This window comes from Macrobrachium rosenbergii, chromosome 56 (assembly GCF_040412425.1).
Source record: "Macrobrachium rosenbergii isolate ZJJX-2024 chromosome 56, ASM4041242v1, whole genome shotgun sequence".
Taxonomy (NCBI): Eukaryota; Metazoa; Arthropoda; class Malacostraca; order Decapoda; family Palaemonidae; genus Macrobrachium; species Macrobrachium rosenbergii.
In genome coordinates, this window is record NC_089796.1 from 71,711,977 (window position 1) to 71,732,318 (window position 20,342).

The window sequence follows — 20,342 nt, forward strand, 5'->3', positions numbered from 1 at the left end:
AATTGGGAACGTTAGTTGTAATATTTGAGGAATTTACTGAAAAATCAAGTACGCTGGTTGCAGTAAATGAGACGTTATTGAAAAATCGGGTATGTTAATATGTTATTTGTAATGTTTGAGGAACTTACTGAAAAATAAAGTACATTAGTTGTAGTAAAAGAGAAGTTGTTGAGAAAATCGGGTACGTTAGTTGTAATATATGAGAAGCAATTGAAAAATTAGGTACGTTAGTGGTAGTAAATAAGAAGTTTTAGAAAAACTAGGTACGTTATTGTAATATATGAGTAAGGTATTGAAAAATTCGGTACGTTAGTTGTAGTATATGAGGAAGTTATTGAAAAATCAGGTACGTTCTTCTGTAGTAAATGAGACGTTATTGAAAAAGTATCTGGCATATTGTAGTAAATGAGACGTTAGTTGTAGTAAATGAGAAGTTATTTAGAAAATCTGGTACGTTAGTTGTAGTAAATGGGTCGTTATTGAAAAATATCCGGCATATTATTTGCAATATATTTGCACCTTTGTTGTAATAAATAAGTTACTTAAAAATCATGCACGCGGTTGGGGGTTGCAAACCTCCGCCAGTGCGGTTAGCAAACCAGCTGTGTGGATAGATGTACGTCATTGCTTTCCCCGTGTCTGTTAGCTTCTTCACAAAAGATCTCAAGGACATACGAGCGGAATCTGATGAAACTCTGTCAAGTCATTCTTTAGATGATTTCACCCAAATGATGAACTTTTGTTGGAAATCAAAAAGGATTCCCAACAAAAGATAATCATTTGGGGGGGTGGGCGGAGGGTTATCAAGTGAATGTTTTCAGAGTTTTATCAGTGTCCATTCGTATTTAACAATCGACCCTTGATAAGCATCCTTTCTAATGTCCTTATGTGATTTACGGGAGAAAAATTCTTTCGATATTGTAATATTGTGATGGGTTTAAGATTTAGAACAAGTTGAAAATGCGCCGAAGTTTCTTCGGCGCAATCGAATTTTTTGTACAGCCGCTACAGCGTACAGTATAATCAAGGCCACCGAAAATGGATCTATCTTTTGGTGGTCTTGGTATTATGCTGCATGAGCCACGGCCCTTGAAACTTTAACCACGGCCCGGTGGTGGCCTATCCTATATCATTGCCAGAAGCACGATTATATCTTACTTTACCTTAAATAAAATAAAAACTACTGAGGCTAGAGGGCTGCAATTTGGTATGTTTGATGATTGGAGGGTGGATGATCAACATACCTATTTGCAGCCCTCTAGCCTCACTAGTTTTTAAGATCTGAGGGCGGACAGAAAAAAGTGAGGACGGACAGAAAAAAACCAGCACAATAGTTTTCTTTTACAGAAAACTTGAAAAGCACCCATTCAAAAAGCCCCAAGCTACAACTGACTGGCAGACTAAAGACACTCAGTGTTTGCTGAAAAATCAGGTACCAACGTACCAGATTTTTCAATAACTTCCTCATATAGTACAACTAACGTATCCGATTTTTCAATAGCGTCTTATTCAATGCAGCTAACGTACCTCACTTTTCAATAACTTCTCAATTGCTACAGCTAACCTGCCTGAATTTTCCAATAATTTCCTCATGTATTACAACTAACGTACCTGATTTTTCAATAGCTTCCTCATATATTGCAACTAACATACCTGATTTTTCAATAACTTCCTCACATATTGCAAATAACGTACTCGATTTTTCAGTAATTCCCGCAAACATTACAACTAACATACCCTATTGGAACGACCACTAACGAGAGAGAGAGAGAGAGAGAGAGAGAGAGAGAGAGAGAGAGAGAGAGAGAGAGAAAACAAACTATAAATAAACTGTATTTCTTTAGTGATGCTACAGCTACGTAACTGAAGCGTATAAGATAGCTTACGAATTAATTTAATTACTTAAAATATGACATGGCTATGAAATACGCTTGAATTCGATTTAGACTAGTTGGAAGGTTCTGCTCACTGTAGTGTGTAAATTTCCTTGATCAGATACATTGCTTTCATAATTATTTTGTTTTAGCTAAAACTCACGCCACTGTGTATTTGTGTAAAGAAAGGTACTTTAAAATAACGCTTATAATGATAAGCATAAACTATGGTATAATGAATATGGAATTTAGAAAAATTAATAGTCTAACGAAAAATGAATTCCATTACCAGTTAAAGCCATACGGCACAATGTTCAGTTTACCGTAACCCGTCATACAACACGTGTTTGATATCAACAATAGCTTGAAAGGAATCGGAAATTGGAATTTCCGTCACCATAGTAAAGAATGGAGAGAGAGAGAGAGAGAGAGAGAGAGAGAGAGAGAGAGAGAGAGAGAGAGAGAGAGAGAGAGAGAGAATATTCACACTGAATTATACACATTGATTTGAAGCATGATTAATCTTTGTCTCACCATAAAATCTAAATTTTAAAAAACTAGTAATGTCTTGAATGTATGCGTATGTATGTATTACCATATTCTGTGTAATTATAGATTTCGTAATGTTAGTAATAAGTCTTCAGACGTTTGAAGATGAAAAGTTTGACTGTTTTACGTCATCGATTTCAGCCTTGATACCCCTGGCTAGGAAGTAGTGCTTGGTACTCGCTTCGGAAAGCGTCGTCTGTCACTTTTTGCTAGGGAACCGCGTTACCGCACGGCCCAGTACTTAAGAACTCTCATTCTTTACACTAACATGCACCATTGTCTTCACCTTTCTGGCTTTTTCATATTAATTGTTTGATATATATATATATATATATATATATATATATATATATATATATATATATATGTGTGTGTATATTATTAGTTTATTAACATATATTTAGCTTTCTTTTTTGACTGGTTTTGCTTTTACACTTTCTTGAGATTTTCATTCATTGCCATGATGTTTCACTCAGATTTTTCTGCTTGATGTACGTGATATGTATATATATATATATATATATATATATATATATATATATATATATATATATATATATATATATATATATATGTGTGTGTGTGTATATATGTGTGTGTGTGTGTGTGTGTGTGTGTGTGTATTGTGTGTATACTCAAACTATTTACATGCAATTAATTAAAACATACAATACATACATACACACATTATATATATACAGTATATAATATATATACATGTATATATGTATGTATGTAATATATATATATATATATATATATATATATATATATATATATATATATATATTTGTAAAGCCATAAGCAAATATGTATGTAAATATGTTCGAGTATACGTCGAGCGTATGCATTATGTATGGTATACTTAAAATATGACTGGATCCTGTAATTCATCCTGAGAATCAGTGCTTAAACTTAGAACAGATCTTATAATCCTGGTGCGCGCGGCATTTATTACAATGAGACGAAAGAATTCGACAGAGTGAATGAAAGGAGATTCGAATTAAGTCAAATTCCATCATCTGGGTTCGTCTAATTAACTGGTGTCGGACAGAATTCACAGAAGAATTTGATAAGACAACTTTAAAATGTTCCGCATGCCCTGCTTGGATGCAGGTATAAATTAAATTGTACATTGTAATTACCAAATCAAGTTCAAAAGCAAAATTTTAATGAACGCATTTCCTTGTAATTTAAAGTAGAAAATGAAGACAATTCCAGCAAACCAACTGTCGCCAGCTCTTGTTTGCCGAGCAAGAAGGTTCTCGAGTGGCAAGGGAAGGGAACATGTGGGTTTATGCTTATTTTCCCCTCAGACTTGAGTATATGGGCCCGCCCTTACTTTTCTCCTTTGAATTAGCTTATGGGATTACCGCTGATACCCCCTTCATCCTGATTGTGAGGGCTTGACTTGTCTCCTATAGTCTCATCCATCGTAAGCATATAGGCTTGCCTCTACCCTCCCCTTCAGTACGAGTATTAAGGCTTGTGGCCCTCACCAGCCACTCCGGCAGGAGAGTCTGTGCTTGCCACTCTCTCGTCCAGTGTGGGCGTGGGAGCACAGCTTTAACTTTCTCTGCTTTTGAGAATTGATAGGCTTGTCTCTTCTCTCCGCTCAACTCTCCATTTCAGAGTGAGCTCGTGGGCTTGAACTGACTTTTCCCCTCCAAGAATCGCCTTATGGATTTACCTCAACTTTCCTCCCTAGTAAAAGCATGCGGGCTTGTCTTTACTCTCCACCCCTGGCGTGAGTGTGTGGGCTTGCCCCAACTTTCCCCTTTGGTATAAACATACACACTTACCCCTACTTTCCATTCCAGCAAGAGTGTTGTGAGCTTAGTATTGCCCTCTCTGCTAGCTTGAGCTTACAGTTCAGTCCCTACTTTCCTCTGAAATGAACATGTTGCCTGCCCCTACTTTTCCCTGACCTCCTGCCTGAGTGGGTGGTCTTGCTCTAACTTTCCATTCTGGTGAAAACAATTGTAATCCCCCCCCCCTTCGTGAGAATGAATTACTGCCCCTACTTTCTATTCCAGCATGAACACAAGGGCTTGCCACAACTTTCCCCACGGCATGAGCAAAGGGACTAGTCCCTACTTTCACCTTTCCCTTTCACGCTGAGATTGTGGGCTTTCCCAATGTTTCCCCTCTAGTATGAGAATAGGGGCTTTGCCCCTGCTCATTTTGGCATGGCTGCATGCGTTCTTCCCATAAAAAGAGTCAAATAACGTAAGAAATCTTTTCTTGAGACTTTCATTTCATTAAGAGAAAGTTCAATTTATTTCAAAAACCAATCTACACAGACTCAAGATATTTGCATCATCGGCCCACCGACGCGAGCATGTTGGTTTTCCCTTACTTTCCCCTCTGGTATAAGCAAATGGGCTTGTCCCTACTTTCTTTTTATGACACTAAAATATATGTTTTCCCCCACTTTCGCTTCGTCAGGGACGTGTGAACTTTCCCCAACTTTCACCTGTTTGGCCGTATGGCTCTGCCCCTACTTTTGCCTTTCCCTTAACTTTCTCGCTCACTCTGGAACATAAGGGCTTGCCCTACTTTCTGAGCCGGAATGAGCATATGGGACTGCTCTTTTTCCCATACGAAAATTAATAGATTACGACATTTATTCCTTGCCGAAAACAAAAATAGATAGACATTTGGGGACACCAGCTTTTAGTGATTGGCAAGTTCTCGCCGTAATGCAACCTCATGAATGAAATTAATTCTAGTAAATTCTCCATGCCATACCATTCATGTTTATACGGTATATTCCTTTGGTTTCTCATGATTTTCTTATTGGGGTCGAATTCTCCATCTAGTTTCTAATGCTGATAATAGTTCCACTGGTAAAGAAAATCTGAACTCTTGGCATGTAGGTCAAAAGGCCATAGATTTATGACTTTCTGTCACCTCATTTGTTCATCCATGATTTATTTTCCTTATTTAACAGAACAGTGACGTGAACAGCTTTCGACTAAATGGAATTCTTATTTCCCTTTTCGAGTCTGCTCAACTATCATTTTCAGCCATTAAGAAGTAAATACAAATAAAAACAATAACCTTTCCGTTTTTACGCAGTTTCAATAGGGCGCTAAGGAGATTTTATGTTTTTTTTTTTTACATGTTTTACGACAATCATTGCACTCTTGTAGGTAAATAAATAAGCCATTAGTCTTACTTGTTGACCATTTTACATTTATATCTCTTTATTTTTTATATCGTTGACACACTTGGATGAATAGCCGTAATGAAAATGATTAGGAAGAAATGGTAGCGTATTGTGGAAAATGGTAAAGGTGTGTGTTGGAGAAAATGGTAAAGGTGTGTGTTGGCAAAAATGGTAAATGTGTGTGGTGGAGAAAATGGTAAAGGTGTGTGTTGGAGAAAATGGTAAAAGTGTGTGTTGGCAAAAATGGTAAATGTGTGTGTGTGTTGGCAAAAATGGTAAATATGTGTGGTGGAGAAAATGGTAAAGGTGTGGGTTTGATAAAAATTAAAGGTGTGAGTGCGTGTTGGAGAAAAATTAAAAGTGCGTTGGAGAAAAATTAAAGTGTGTTGGAGAAAAATGAAAGGGGTGTTGGAGAAAATGGTTAAGGTGTGTTGGAGAAAAATGACTATGTAATCAGTGGCGGGAAAAGTGGTGGAGCGGTGTTAGAGGATGGTGTACATACCATGGTAAAGGTGTGTGTTGGAGAAGATGGTAAAATTGTGTGCTGGAGAAAATGGTAAAGTATGCTGGAGAAAAATTAAAGGTGTGTTGGAGAAAAATGGTAAAGGTTTGTGTCGGAGGAAATGGTTAATGTGTGTGGTGGAAAGAATGGTAATGGTGTATGTTGCAGAAAAATTAAAGGTGTGTGTTGGAGAAAATGGTAAAGGTGTATGTTGGAGAAAAAATTAAAGGTGTGTTGGAGAAAATGGTAAAGGTGTATGTTGGAGAAAAATCAAAGGTATTTGTTGGTGAAAATGGTAAAGGTGTGTGTTGGAGAAAAAGGGCTAAGGAATCAGTGTTGGGGAAAAATGGTGGAAGGGGAAGTAGAGAATGTTGTACACACAAATGACCTACCATTATTTCTAGCATTTAGAAGTCATATCCTTCATTTGGCTTTCTTAGGCGGCCGTCTGTTTTGAATAGTTAAAATGCCCTCTTCTCCAAAAGTAGTTAATTCACTTTTAAGACCCTCTCATCTTATTTCCAGAAGATCATTGAAATAGATATATTTTATAATGAATCTTCAACCAATTCTCTTCTTGTAACTAATAAAAAAAAAAAACCTTGAGTGACAGTACCGTAGACTATCTCTGCCTTCTTGCGACGCCTGTCAGATTATTGTTTCTTGAAATTGAGAGTGAATAGTTAAAAAAAAAAAGATTGAAAAAAAAGTGTGCCTGTGACAACTTGCCCAAATCAAAGTCAACGAGGTTTAAATATGTCTCTTCGCAAATCTTTGCGACGTAGCTTAAGATCCAGTTATAAAGTGAAGTCCTCCGATGAGGGACAGGTCAAACCAGAGTCTCCGAAGTTGGGAGCCAACGACCGCCTGAAGAACAGCGACGCCGCCAAGATGGGAACGAACGAATGCTCGAAGAACCGTAACGTCACCGGATGCCTCACTCCCGATGACGTCACGCTTCGCCTCGACTGCCCACCGGGGCCCTCCGGCGGCAGCGTCATGCTGGAGGCTTCCACCAGCAGCTTCGAGAGCCACGAGGACCTCGTGGCCGCCGGAGGATACCAGAGCTCGGGCAGCGAGGACGAGCTCGGAGAGGGAGAGAGGCAGGACATATGCCCTGACAGTGCCCTCTACGAGTTCCTCTATAGGGCGTGCGCCCTCATGGTCTTGGAGAACGACGAGATTAAGACCATCATCGAACAGCAGCAGCCCCCGGACGAGAAGAAGGAGGTTCCCAAGGGCGAGAAGGTGGAAGGGAAGGGGAAGAAACTCGAAGAGGCAGGGAGCAAAAAGGGCAAGAAAGAAAAGGTAAGTGGAGGCAGCCCTTTCTCACAGTTTGTTCAGCCTAAGGCAAATTTTCTTATTTGACATTACCCTGTGCCATGCCATATCTATAATTCGACACTAGCACATTCCGCAAGAGCGCGTAGTCTGCAATGTCTTGCTAAAGAGTAAATTAAAAAATGAAGCCTCCATTCCCATTCAAAAATGTGTGCATTAAATGGTTGTTCTGTAATTCACTTAAATCGCTTAGTAGATTTATAGTATTTTGGACGAGTTTAAATGAAAAAATGAGGAAATGAGTGGCAGTGCTCTTTTCGTTTTACACTCTATTCTTTGGCAGAGACACAGTATTTCTGTGCATAATCAACCCACACTATTTTAGTGTTGGCTGTATGAACATACATTATTTTACTATTACCAATTTACGCAAGTATTTTCCTTAGGTCACCTGATTAGATACTATAAGCTAAATCTAATAGACATAGGAATTAATGGGTTTAATATCACAATAATTCTGCGTTTTTATTGTATGGATAAAGACTGAACAGGTATAATATATGTCTCATTAAAAGGAGAAGTTTCGTGGCTCGAGTTAAACGAAAGCAATTCCCTATTTGTTTTTTTTTTTTTCTCCCTGAAAGGGATGATGATAATTATTATACCCAGAAGGTCTGGTAGGGGAAGAGTAGTGTGGCCTTAGGTTTTTCATTTCCTACCACAAGGAAGATGCTTTTGGCCTCGTCTGTTTATTATATTACTAAAAGATTTTATGTGTGTTGTTTTGAGCAAGGAAGAAGGGCCCTTTTTTTTGTTTCGGTTGGGGCAAGGGGAGGGGGAAGGGATTGCTTATCCTAGTTCTTGCAAATAAAGTCTAACTGGAGGTTATGACTGACTTGACTTAACTCCCAGATTTGGTTTGTAATTCGACAAATAACCATTTCTGATTTGACGATGACGAAATCATGCGTTCTCTCAAGTTGTTTAAACTTATTATTATTATTATTATTATTATTATTATTATTATTATTATTATTATTATTATTATTATTATTATTATTATTATTAATTCCCACCGAAGTGATCTATCCTGTATGTTTTTGTACAAGGACCTGGTCTGTACCGTCTTCGATTATTCAATCATTGGCATGATAACGAATGGACTATTTTATCATTACGAATAGCAGTAACTTCAGTAATGTACATTCCTTGCAAGAGAGAGAGAGAGAGAGAGAGAGAGAGAGAGAGAGAGAGAGAGAGAGAGAGAGAGAGAAGTGCGGTAACAACTGCTGTCACCCCAGTTCCCATGATGTCATTCCTCTCCCCTCACAAACATTTTTTAAACTGAGACCTGGTGCGTATTACATAAGCATCCCCTCCCCTCCTCTACTCATTCTCCCCAACCCCCTTCCCCTTCGCGTAGGCGTGCAAGGTCGTGTGTTCTCGCGCTGTCAGGTCATATGAGAGGATGCCCTTCACTTTCTGCTGTCCACATAAACTGATTCTTAATGACCAGGGGGGAGGAAGAGGGGCGGGTTCCTAACGCCTTAACCGCTTTCACATAATTGCCGTGAATGAAAGCGTTGTGTAATTCTAGTCGGAGTCTCTTTGCTCTGTACATCATGGGAGTAGTGTACATGTTTGCCTGTATATTTGTATATTGGTTTTGTTTACCTTCTCTCTCTCTCTCTCTCTCTCTCTCTCTCTCTCTCTCTCTCTCTCTCCAAGTAGATAAACATATACATAAATTAAAGAGAGAGAGAGAGAGAAATGTATTTAGGTATTATATGTCTGTCTATCTGTCTATCTAGCTATACATGGATATTTGTACACATTTAAAATTTTTTATAGTTAAAAGAAATCGTATATAACTAGTAAATGCACCTGGAGAGAGTATACCGTTCTTTTTGCGGGTGTATTATGTACACTGTAAAATACGTATGCTAGCTTCCCAGATAACTGAACGTGTGATCAGTAAGAGTAATAAAAGACAAGACACTTCGGCAGTGTCCGATTCCTTCCATCATTGAGCGTCCTGTCATGTGTTCGTGTACTTTGACCCTGAAGGAGTTTTGTACCATTGGACTGTGGAACTGTCTCCCTGAGGATGTTGTGTTATTGGAACATCAAAGGTTCAAGCGAATATGCAGTGCATTACTACCCTAAAACAATTCACATTGTATTTTAATAATTTATTTGTATTTTTATGTATTTTATTATTCGTTTATTAATTTTATTTTTTTCTTTTTTAATAAGCGATCTCTTCTTTCTGTATAACCTATTATCTTCTTAAACTCCATTCAAATGAACACCGTCTTCTTTGGACGCTTGATTTTCAAGTTAATGGCCCTGTAGGCTTGTTCTGTGCATATGAATATGAGTATATCTTCTGAATAATGATAATAATTGTATTTTGTATCTTACATGAACCGAAGTCACACTGGTTACATCAAACACAATGATACAATTTTCGTTTGATTCTGAATAGAAGGGAAAGGTTGCGAAGCTCTACTCCGTTTTTTATCTATCACTTCAAATTTATTAGGTTTGCAACGTAAAGGCAAATGACAAGAACGGAAGAGACATATATACGAATTGTGTAAGGGCATTTCACTGGGAGTCAGACTTTGACGTAATTAATTCGTTACTAGTATTACGAAAGCCACTTAAGAATCAGTCCATACTACCCCAGATATCATAGATGGATTAATAAATGGCTTATCCCTATAATACGTCTGTTTGTATTTGTATAGTGCATAGACCATCAAGAGCTTGATTTGCATAAGTATCTTTATGTACTGAACAACAACTCCTACGGTTACTCTGTAACAAAAAGTGATTATTTAAACTAGAAACGTTAAAGTTTCTAAATACTTTCAGCTATTAGGGTTTTTCCCTTCTAAGGGTCTGGCGACGGGTGGTGATGGCTCCGGCTGTTACCATCCGGTTTCAAGTGTTTATAAAAAGTGATGTGGTTACGATTCCCATGAGTCCCTTACAGATCGCCGAGTGAATATTTACCTGAAAGTGTCACCTGAAGTCCAGTGGCGGTCACTATGCACATGTACAGTATATATATATATATATATATATATATATATATATATATATATATATATATATATATATATATATATATATATATAAAATAGATAGATAGATATAGATATAGATATATATTGTATATATATATATATACTTATATATATATATATATATATATATATATATATATATATATATATATATATATATTGTATTTAGTCACATCAACTGCGACATTTCTATGCACAGGCAGTATTATTTGGTACCCTTAGCCGTAGATCATACTGTATAACAAAGTATGAAATAGCGGTAAAATCCAAGCGTCATAAGCTGGAAGGGTCATCAATAATAAGCCACACTTGAGAATGTTCATATATGTATATAAACTGTATGTACAGTATATATATGTATATATATATAAGTATATATATTTGTGTGTATATGTATATTATATATATATATATATATATATATATATATATATATATATATATATATATATATATATATATATATCTTTATATATAATTTTTTCCACGAAAGTGTCAGTCATATGTGGTGTAATGCAGGATAAAGTAATAAAAAAAACATCCATGAGTCAACATTACAAAAAAAAAAAAAAATTCTAAAATCATATTACATCTAAAGACTAACCTCAAATTTACTCAACGCTTAAAAAAATGGCATGATTTGACTGGCTGAGATGACGCATGGTGTAAAAGCGTGGTATTACCTGTGTTTCTCGTCCTTATTTCATGTAAAAATTTTCCTTTGATTGGTTTGTATGACGTTAGATTGACGCTGCTGGAACCAGGTTAATGCTGGCTATACAGTATAGAATATATATATATATATATATATATATATATATATATATATATATATATATATATATTATTGTATATAATGTATTTAAATGATATTATTGTATATATAATGCCAAATGAGAGATCACACACACACACAAAGAGAGAGAGAGAGAGAGAGAGAGAGAGAGAGAGAGGAGAGAGAGAGAGACTCAAAAATCCCCCAATATTATACATAATCTCTTTGCCCTCTCGATATCGGTCGAGGAACTCTGCATACCTCCAAGCTCCTCTTTTCAGAACTTCGTGTAATTAAGGTAATGGAAATTCACGACCCCCACCATTGGTCAGCGAACTTGGGACTGTTGACCTCTTGTGTGTTATCACAACAAATTTTTTTTCCTTCGGGCGTCGTACTGAATTATATGTTTTTGTTACGATTTCCGTCCGTAGGAGTTCTGAATGAATCACTGTCAGGCTCAGGCACTGCTTTTATAAATGTGCGTTGACTGAAACTGAAGTGACTGAAATTTGTATAATTTAGATTTAAAAAGGGACTTCTTCTTAGGTCATGTCACATTTTTATTGGGCCTAAAGATTTGCGTTGACTAAAAATGAAGTGACTGATATGTGTATAATTCACGTCACATTTTTGTGGGGCTTTAAGATATGAGTTGACTGGAACTGAAGTGACTGATATGTGTATAATTTAAATTTAAGAGGAACTCATTCCCTCTTATGTCATGTCACATTTTTGTTGGGCTTTAAGATATGCGTAGACTGAGAAAGAAGTGACTGATATGTGTATAATTCACGTCACATTTTTGTTGGGCTTCAAGATATGCGTTGACTGGAATTGAAGTGACTGATATGTGTATGATTTAAATTTAAGAAGGAATTCCTCTTATGTCATGTCACATTTTTGTTGGGCTTAAAGACATGCGTAGACTGAGAAAGAAGTGACCGATATGTGTATAATTCAAATGTGAGAAGAGATTTACTCAAATCAGTGTTACGCATTGCAAGTGGCAGGTCAGTATTTTGTTACTGAAAAAAAATTGCAGTGATTGAAATTGAAGTGACGTGGAATGGGTGCAATGTAAATATATATAATTAATTCATGATGGAATCTATATGAATAATTTCCGACATTGTTTCTGTCACGAGAGTTAGGATTGAATTGAAAATATAGAATTTATTTAAACGGATGACCGAAAGACAAGTCGCTAATCCGGTACAAGTTATAGACGCCAGTTCGTCATGTCAATTTTTTGTGAGATGAAAATAAAGGAACTGAGTGGAATTTAATTGTTTAAAATCATGTAATGTTAGTGTTGATCATTTTTCTGCCGATTGAAGATAAAACAAGTAGTAAATGCGCCGAAGTTTCTTTGGCGCAATCAAGTTTTCTGTACAGCGTATAATGCTGTATGAAACTCACCCACAGCCTATGAAACTCTCAGCTGCGGCCCATGAAACTGTCAGCCACGGCCCGGTGGTGGCCTGTGTTGTTGGCACCAATAGCGGTGCCAGACGCACGATCATGGCTAACTTTAACCTTAAATAAAATAAAAACTACTGAGGCTAGAGGGCTGCAATTTGGTATGTTTGATGACTGGAGGATGGATGATCAACATCCCAACTTGCAGCCATCTAGCCTTAGTGATTTTTAAGATCTGAGGACGGACGGAAAAAGTGCGGCAGACAGACAAATAGCCATCTCAATAATTTTCTCTTACAGAAAACTAAAAACTGGAAAACTGAGCTTTTCAGTTTTCTGAAAAGAAAACTATTGTGCCGGCTCTGTCTGCGCGTCCGCATTTTTCTCTCCGCACTTTTTCTGTCCACAATTTTTTCTGTCCGCATTTTTGTCTCTCCGCATTTTTCTGTCCACACTTTTTTCTGTCCGCATTTTTGTCTCTCCGCATTTTTCTGTCCACACTTTTTTCTGTCTGCATTTTTGTCTGTCCGCACTTTTTCTGTCCGTCCTCAGATCTTAAAAACCACAGAGGCCAGAGGGGTGCAAATTGCTATGTTGATCTTCCACCCTCCAATCATCAAACATACCAAATTACTGCCCTGTAGGCTCAGTAGTTTTGATTTTATTGAGATTAAGGTTAGCCCCCTTGATTGTGTCGCAGCAACAATATAGCCAGGCAACCATCACCGGGGCCAAAGTTTCTTGGGTCGCGGCTCATGCAGGCTTGCCACAAGGCCACCCAAAGTATATCTATTTTCAGTGGCCTTGATTTTTACGCCATGTGATTTGTACAGAAAACTCATTGGCAGGAAGAAACTTCTAGGCATTTTTTAGTTGTTTTTATTTGATACGGCTGTTAATTGCCACTTGATCAGTCATTGTCATTATTGTTGAATTTTGGTGTTTGAATGAAAAAATACAGTAGTTGATCCTAATTAATGCGACGGAAACTATTTTTTTTTTCATTCACATAATTATTTTCACGAATCTGTCTGTCAGTCACATCAGTATCTCAGTTTTGTGTCGGACTGACATGTCAGTCACAGCACTGTCTCAGTTTTGTGTCGGACTGACATGTCAGTCACAGCAATATCTCAGTTTTGTGTCGGACTGACATGTCAGTCAAAGCAGTGTCTCAGTTTTGTGTCGGACTGACATGTCACCCACAGCAATATCTCGGTTTTGTGTCGGACTGACATGTCAGTCACAGCAGTGTCTCAGTTTTGTGTCAGACTGACATGTCACCCAGAGCAATATCTCGGTTTTGTGTCGGACTGACATGTCAGTCACAGTAATATCTCAGTTTTGTGTCGGACTGACATGTCAATCACAGCAGTGTCTCAGTTTTGTGTCGGACTGACATGTCAGTCACAGCAGTGTCTCAGGTTTGTGTCGGCCTGACATGTCAGTCACAGCAGTGTCTCTCAGTCACAGCAGTGTCTCAGTTTTGTGTCGGACTGACATGTCAGTCACAGCAGTGTCTCTAGTTTGTCACTGCAGTATAGAATAGATTTGTGTCGGACTGACATGTCAGTCACAGCCCAAGATACAAGCGGGTCATTGTGTCGGACTGGCAAATTGTTATAGAACCTGCAGATTAAACCTGAGATGAGAATGAACTGGGCTTCGGAAGTTTCCTTTCCTCCATTTATTTTTATGAATGACCCAATTATTATTCATAAATATCTCATAATATGAGTCTAAAATTAGGGCATTCCACAGTGGTGTCAGAAGCAAATGGCATTGCTATTTTTTTCTACCAAGTTGACGAGCTCTCCTCCCCTAAACCTGATTGTATATTACCTCAATATATATTTACACTTACGCCATTGTGGTTTTATACCCTTATTCCGCATCATAATTATTATTATTATTATTATTATTATTATTATTATTGTGTATTATTATTCTTGAGGACGTTGTGCAAGTGGAACTTCAAAAGTTCAAATGCTGATGCACTGAAACAATTCTCCTTGTGTTATAATAATTTACGTACATTTTTATCTATTTGTTTAATAATTTGCTAATTTATTTTTCTTTTCTATTAACTGATCTCTTCTTTCTGTATTTCCTGTTACCTTCTGTACTTGCAAATGAACACCGTATTCTTTAGAAGCTTGAATTTCAACTCAATGGCCCCCATGGGCTTGTTCCATATGAATAGGGTTCATCTTCTGAATTATATAATAATAATAATATTATTAATAATAATAATAATAATAATAATAATAATAATAATAATAATAATAATAATAATAATAATAATAATAATATTCTTCTTCTTATTATTATTTTTACTGTATGCATCAGTTTCTGAGATAAAGGCACAGCCATTGGTAAAATATCAGCAGGTGAACATTTTCTTATATGCAGCAGTCAAGTCTGACCTAAGGTCATTGGACTGTCAGTAACATTATGCGTCATTTCTGATTGGTTGTTTGTATGGTAAACCTAGCACTCACCATCGATGAGTCTAGATGATACAAGCTGTTTTGTGTACAATATTTTGCCTTGAATAGCATCTATAGAGTCTTCTCTCTATGCCTCCCTAACAACCTAAGAATTGCACCAAAATTTTGATCATCTAAGGAACGCATTGAAGGGAAAAATTATTTACGCGGAAAACCTTACGTCAAAAATGTTGATAATTCCTGGCCACATTGATTCTACGCCTTTGCCAGGAATTCTTGTAAATTGTTTAATAGGGATTCTATGTCATTCATGTTTTCATGTCTACATCATAATGGAAGAATGCCAGATGAGATGTAATGTGTTTTAGTTTTCTGAAAAGAAAACTATTGTGCCGGTTTTGTCTGTCCGTCCGCACTTTTTCGTCCGCTCTCAGATCTTAAAAACTACTGGGGATAGAGGACTGCAAACTGGTATGCTGATCATCCACCCTCCAGTCATAAAACATACCAAATTGCAGCCTTCTAAACATCAGTAGGTTAAGGTTAAATTTAGCCATAATCGTGCATCTGGTAACGATAGAGGTCATGCCACCACCGGGCCGTGGTTGAAGATTCATGGACCGCTGCTCATACAGCATTGTACCGAGACCACCGAAAGATAGATCTATATCCGGTGGCTTTGATCATAATCTTGACAGAAAACTCGCTTGCGCTGGAGAAACTTCGGCGCATTTTTTACTTGGTTCCGTGTGTCTCTATAATACCTGGAAGTGTGGTGGCGTGAGCATGAGATTTGCACGGTCTCCGGAAAGTGCGCAGCGTGAATCACTGATTGGACGTCGCCGAGGAAGTGTTAATTCATTTAGTACCACCTGTCGTTGCTTGGTTGTGGAGGAGCTAACAGCTTGAATGTGTTCTTCCTGTAGAAATGGGAATCGTTCAGCGCTGCTCCTCGTGTATAAATCTTGCTTGCAATATGCTCCCTCTCAGCTTGTATGCATACAAGCTGCAGTATTTTCAGTGCAAGTTTTTCTTTTTTATATTAATTTTTTGTTTTTTCTCTCTCTCTCTCTCTCTCTCTCTCTCTCTCTCTCTCTCTCTGAGTTTGCACGCATATAGTTATTTCCAAAGCAAGTTTGTTGTTACTTTTATATATTCATCTTTGTGTCATAGTTTCCATCGGCATTACTCTCTCTCTCTCTCTCTCTCTCTCTCTCTCTCTCTCTGGTCATTTGTTGTATGATTAAGACACAGCAACGTCAACAGGTTTAATTTTCCCTCAGTTACAGCAGAACAATCTTCACCAACTGACAATTGCACAAGACACGATTCACTTGTGTGACTTTTCGAAACTGAAACCTATTTCTAGTCATTTAATGCTGGAGAATCAGGAAATGACAAAAAAAAAAAAAAAAAAACTGGAGCAGCTTTATCATACGTTCTTTTATACTCGCATATAAAAAAAAAACTTTCTTTTGTGAAGGGAGCATATCATTGAATAGCGATAGAATTAAAAAGAATTATGAGTTCATGATAAGGAAAACTGTACTTTAATTTTATGTAAGGTCTTTTACGTTATTCTGCCAATTCATTAGGTTTGAAAGGAGTACAGATAATCTATTTTTCCCATATTTTATTTTTATGTAAAAGAAAACCATTGTGTCGGCTTTGTCTGTCCGTCCGCGATTTGTTGTCCGCACTTTTTTTCCGTCCGCACTTTTTATGTCCGCCCTCAGATCTCAAAAACTACTGAGGCTAGAAAGCTGCAAAAATGGTATTTTGATCATCCACCCTACAATCATCAAACTTACGAAATTGCAGTCCTCTAGCCTCAGTAGTTTTTATTTTATTGAAGGTTAAAGTTAGCCATAATCGTGCTTCTGGCAACGATATAGGATAGGCCACCACCGGGTAGTGGTTAAAGTTTCATGGGCCGCGGCTCATACATTATTATACTGAGACTACCGAAAGATAGATCTATTTTCGGTGGCCTTGATTATACGCTGTAGCGTTCTTTCCTTTACTGAACATATTTTTTGGCTGTCTTTTTGGTGTCTCATTAATCTACAGTGGCAATATTATGTAATATATTTCTAATTTGTCACTTTTAGAACAATGTTTTATATAGTTAGCTACGAATTTTCAAGGTGCCAAACCTACTGAATGTCAACTTTACTTAGAGAAGTATCTGTTCGATAAAATTACAATTGAATTAAATTGGATTAACTCCGAAGACATTGGAAAATAAATGCATTGAAGTGAATAAGGACAAAAGCCTAAAATGAGATGATTCAGAAGGAAAATTATAGATTTTCACCTTATAATTCAGTTTGCACTAACATCCCAGCCTGCTGTTGAACCTACAACGTCAGAGAAAGCAAGTCAGGCATCAGTCCGTCAAGACAAAATTCAAATCACTTTCTCTGAACTATTAGCTAACCCTGTGGTGACCATGGTGGCCCTCTGTGTAAGGAACACCCACTTTCTGCACATAACATCCGTACTGTGAAAGTCATCTTAGTAAAGGGAAGAAATAGTGCACATAAGGATACCCGCAGTCTAGAAGACTTTTGAAGTTGAATTTAATAAACAAGGTAAGGAGCCCCGCTACGTAACGCAAGAACATCATAAATAGTTATTTCAAGAATAAAAAACGGAAAAAATGCGCCGAAGTTTCTTCGGCGAAATGGAGTTTTCTGTACAGTCGCTACAGTGTATAATCAAGGCCACCGAAAATAAATCTATCTCTCGGTGTTCTAGGTATAAAACTGTACGAGCCGCGGCCCATAAATCTTTAACCACTACCTGGTGGTGGCCTATCCTATATCGTTTCCAGAAGGACGAATATGGCTAACTTTAACCTTAAATAAGATAAAACTATTGAGTCTCAGAGGCTGCAAATTTGATATGTTTGATGATTGCGGGTGGATAATCAACATACCACTTGCAGCCCTTCAGCTCCAGTAGCGGAAGATCCGGGAGGGCAGAAAAAGTGGGACCAGAAAGACGTGCGGACGGACAGACAAAGCCGGCACAATAGTTTTCTTTTACAGTAAACTAAAAATTGGAAAAAATAAATTAGCTGCACTCCTTTCAGACTGCTCCGGATTCGTGTCGAAAGTTACAGACTGACTGTGAAGAATGGAGGCTCGTGAATATCTTCAGTCTTGGCTCAGTGTTCTCATATAGGTGATTTCATAACAAATTGTTTTAAGTCAGGACTATTATCTCGTCAATGCTTAGCAGTGCTACGGGACACGAAAGCCCTGGTAAGAAGGATTTACAAGTATTGCACTAACATTTTGAATGTATTTGGTTAATTAGTTTTACTATGGAGCAGAAATCAGCGTCTGTTGTTGCCAGACTGCAGGGAGTTTCTGGTTGAAAGGGCTTGTTGGAGTGTTGTAGACTCTCCAAATAGTGTTTCAGGGAGTATTCAATTCTTCCCACCCTAATATTAGATCTTATTTGGCAACACTACCCGCAGGGGGGATAGTGACGTCAGTGCACCTCACGCGGTGCACTGTAGGCATTACTTAAGGTTCTTTGCAGCGTCCCTTCGGCCCTGAGCTGCAACGCCTTTCATTCCTTTTACTGCAACTCCGTCCGTATTCATCCTTCTGTCTTACTATCCACCCACCCCTAACAGTTAATTCATAGGTTTTCCTCCTGTTACACCATTTAGTCCTTACTGTCAATTTCCGTTTCAGCGCTGAATGACCATAGGTTCCAGCGCTTGGCCTTTGGCCTAAATTCTATATTCTATCTATCTGTCTGGCAACACTTAACATTCAGACTCTTGCAAAAGAGGCCCGTGGGCCATTTCATTTGGCCGGAGGTCAGAGGATTCATACCCACACCCGATAGGTCAGTGAGAGGTTAAATTTGACCTGTCTTGCGATCTTAACTTCGACTGTTGTGTGGGTGGGATCCAGTCTTATATGAGAGTTAGGTTTTCTTTCATTGGTTTTTTCATATGAGTAGTAAAGTATTTATATATCCAGAAAGAGGGATTTGGAAGGATATATATATATATATATATATATATATATATATATATATATATATATATATATTTATATATATATATATATATATATATATATATATATATATATATATATATATACATACATACATACGTACAGGCTCAGGCATACATGCATATGTAATGTCTTTTGTAATGTATTTACGCGTGTTTGCGTGTTTGTGTGTGTCTGTGAATAGATAACTTGCACCAGTATCTCACTCTTAATTAAAGCCATTCCGTTGTTCGACCGAATCGCCGGAGAGAGCTAGGAGAGAGTCGGCCAGCCCCTTGACAAGCGTTTCTGTGACAACTTCCCAGAAGCGGAGACTCAAAGCATCCCGCGAATGCAGTCTTCCGGCGCAAATCTCTCTCGAGTATTACGTGTTCCGCGTCTGTGTGGGAGGCACTGCAATGTTGGCGTTACATTGTTTTGTTGTAATGGCCGGAGAAGTCAACGGAGACGCCTTCAAGTATGTTTTGCAGCCTGTCGTATTTCGCTATTGTGCTCAGGTTATGCAAAGATTTCAACGTGAAAAGGAATGTGGTGGATGCGTAGTAATTATGATAACAATGACATGTAATATTTGCTTTTATTTTTAGGACTTTTTCCTCGTGTGCCGTACGGGTCGCGTTGTCAGCGCTCTCTTCCTGTTAATCAGGCGTTTCCTCCTTTCTTGTGCCAGCTCCTACCTAGGGTTTTTCCTAAGACTTTATTTTCTCGGTATTATCCTTGATGGCCATTTGGTTGCGTAGAAAGGCATGGCGAATACTTCTGGTGAATTATCTTGACTGTGATCAGTAATAATACAAGTTGTCGGAAATCCACGAAGAAAATCTCAAACTTAAAACAAACCACTTGGTTTATATTTGGTAAAGAGGTACTGAGGACAGTGCAGAAACTAGGCATATCATAATCGGTGGTGTGAGGGGATACTTTCGTGATGTGGAAAATAACCTGGTATTAATAATTTACTTACATTTTTTCCTATTTATTTATTAATTTGTTATTTGTTTTCCTTTTTTAGTAAGTGATCTCTTCTCTCTGTATTATCAATTATCTTCTGTTACTTCTTTCTAATGAACACCATATTCTTTGGAAGCTTGAATTTCAAGTCACTGGCTCCTGAATAAAGTTCATCTTCTGAATAATAATAATAATAATAATAATAATAATAATAATAATAATAATAAT

The 20,342-nt window shown here is 37.5% G+C and overlaps 1 protein-coding gene across 1 annotated transcript in view; it reads left to right on the forward strand.

Moving 5' to 3' along the window:
* Positions 1–6,574: 6,574 nt before the first annotated feature.
* LOC136836048 (uncharacterized) overlaps positions 6,575–20,342 on the forward strand; it is a 456,830-nt gene continuing 443,062 nt past the window's right edge. Inside the window, exon 1 of the mRNA XM_067099936.1 lies at positions 6,575–7,405. Coding sequence (XP_066956037.1) covers positions 6,854–7,405 — 552 coding nt within the window. The 5' untranslated portion in view covers positions 6,575–6,853. The remainder of the gene's footprint in view (positions 7,406–20,342) is intronic.